Source organism: Penaeus vannamei, chromosome 6, assembly GCF_042767895.1.
Source record: "Penaeus vannamei isolate JL-2024 chromosome 6, ASM4276789v1, whole genome shotgun sequence".
Classification (NCBI taxonomy): domain Eukaryota; kingdom Metazoa; phylum Arthropoda; class Malacostraca; order Decapoda; family Penaeidae; genus Penaeus; species Penaeus vannamei.
In genome coordinates, this window is record NC_091554.1 from 48,780,222 (window position 1) to 48,782,721 (window position 2,500).

General features: G+C 43.4%; 1 protein-coding gene across 1 annotated transcript in view; it reads right to left on the reverse strand.

Moving 5' to 3' along the window:
• LOC113817663 (kin of IRRE-like protein 1) overlaps positions 1-2,500 on the reverse strand; it is a 180,277-nt gene that overhangs the window by 43,877 nt on the left and 133,900 nt on the right. The window contains exon 5 of the mRNA XM_070122500.1: positions 1,073-1,227. Within this exon, the coding sequence (XP_069978601.1) occupies positions 1,073-1,227 (155 nt within the window). The remainder of the gene's footprint in view (positions 1-1,072; positions 1,228-2,500) is intronic.

Consider the following 2,500-nt stretch of genomic DNA (forward strand, 5'->3'; position numbering starts at 1 on the left):
AGTGAAAGGGGGAGGAGGAGAGGGAAGTGTGAAGGAGGAGGAGGAGAGGGATGTGGGGAGGAGGGGGTGAAGTGGAAGCAGGAGGAGAAGGGAAGGGAGGAGGTGAGGGAAAGGAAGAAGGAGAGAGAAGAGGGAGGAGGAGAAGGAGAGACGGAGGGAGAGAGAAAAATGTCGTTAAATTTTGATCGTCTTGGAAATATTTTCGAGGAAATGAAGTTATTTTATGGGATGCTTTCGAATAACACTTAAAAAAGAACAAAAAAAGTCAGAATTCTACATTCACGTATCAACTGCAAAACGAGAAAGTACCTCATCTATTCAAGGTAGAAATATACCAAGATACTCATCGTTATGACTGCCTCATTGAGTGCCAAAGGGCCATCAGCTGATTCAATTTTGAAACATACCTACATTGACTATCCTTATCTATATATCTACTTTAAATACAAACATTACAATCATCACAAACATCATAGAAATCAGATGCTTTTTTTGTCGTTTATCTCTCTTCATTTGTATCTCTACCTACAATACAAACAATACTTACAATCCTTACCCCCCCCCCAAAAAAAAAAAAAAAAAAAATCCTTATTCACCATCCTCCCTTTCCCTCCCTCCTTCCCCCCTTCCCTCCCTCCCTTCCTCCCTTCCGCTCCCTCCACCCCTTCCCCTTCCTCTCCTTTCCTTCCTCCCCCTCCCTCCTCTCCCCTCCTACCTCTCCCTTCCCCCTCCCTCCCCTTCCTTCCCTCCCTCCCTCCCCCCTTTCACTCCCTCCTTCCTCCCTTCCCTTCCCTCCCCCTTCCTCCCTCCTTCCCCCTCCCTTCCTCTTCCCTCCCCTCCTCTACCTTCCTTTCCCTCCCTCCTTCCTCCCTCCCCTTCCCTCTCCCTCCCTCCCTCCCCTCCCCTTCTCTCCCTCCTCTACCTCCTTTTCCCTCCCTCCTTCCCCTTCCTTCCTCCCCTCCCCTCCTACCTTTTCCCTCCCTCCTACCCCTCCCTCCCCCTTCCCCTCCCTTCCCCCTTCCCTCCCCCCCTTCCCCTCCCCCTCCCCTCCCTCCCCCACCCCCAAACTCACCGTCATGACCGCCTCCTTGAGTGCCAGAGTGCCACCCTTCCACCAGCTGATGACGGCGGCCGGCCTTGACCCCCACGCTTGGCACACGAGCTCGTACTCGGTCTCAGCGCTCAAGGAACTGCTGCTGCTCAGGATACTCACGTTCATGGGCTGGACTGTGGGCGGGAGAGGGAGATAGATAGATAAATAAGGAGATAGATAGATCGATGTGCAAGGAGATAGAGGAATAGGTAGGTAGGTAGATAGATGTACGAGTAGGAGGATATATATACAAGTAGATAGATAGGTCGATGTGCAAGGAGATAGAGAGATAGATGGATAGATAGATAGATGTATAAGTAGGAGGATATATGCACAAGTAGATAGATAGATCGATGTGCAAGGAGATAGAGAGATAGGTAGGTAGATAAAATAGTACAAGTAGGAGGATATATATACAAGGAGATAGATAGATAGATGTCCATGTAGATAGAGAGATAGGTTGGTAGATAAAATAGATGTACAAGAAGACGGATATATGTACAAGTAGATAGATAGATAGATATTCATGTAGATAGAGGAATAGGTAGGTAGATAAAATAGTACAAGTAGGAGGATATATGTACAAGTAGATAGATTGATAGATAGATGTAAAGGTAGACAGATAGATGTACAAGTAGATGAACAAATAAGCAAGTAGACAGATAAATAAGCAAATGCATGTTTGCATTTTTTCTTCCTTTTCTATTTTTATTAGTCTGTTTAGCATGCATTTACACGTACAGATATCGGTTTATGTTTCTTATGTATATTTATAGATGTATTAAGTATAATGCATTCTACAAAATATGAAAATAGTTCAGTTCAAGATTCTATATTTAATTGCAAACTAAAACTAAAATAAATGTTGAAGAAAAAATAAAACACACACATACATGCACACACACACACACATATACACACACACACAAATGCACACACACATACACACACACACACACGCACACACACACACACACACACACACACACACACACACACACACACACACACACACACACACACACGCACACACACACACACACACACACACACACACACACACACACACACATATACACACACACACAAATGCACACACACATACACACAAACGCACATACTGTACGCATCGCCAACTTTCCCCAATCTTCTAAATAACCTTTTTTTCTTTTCTTTTCTTTTTCCAATAACATTTTCGCGAAGAGAGATGAAACAAACAAATACTTAGATTTTGTCGCAATAGAAGAAGAAGAAGAAAAAAAGGATATTTGATGGATTTTATAATCATGGTATTGCTTTTACTTTTGTTGTTGACATTGTAATCATCATTATCATCATTGTTATTCTCCTCATTATCCCATCCTCATCCTCGTACTCCTCATCTTTATCATCAACTTTACCATCACT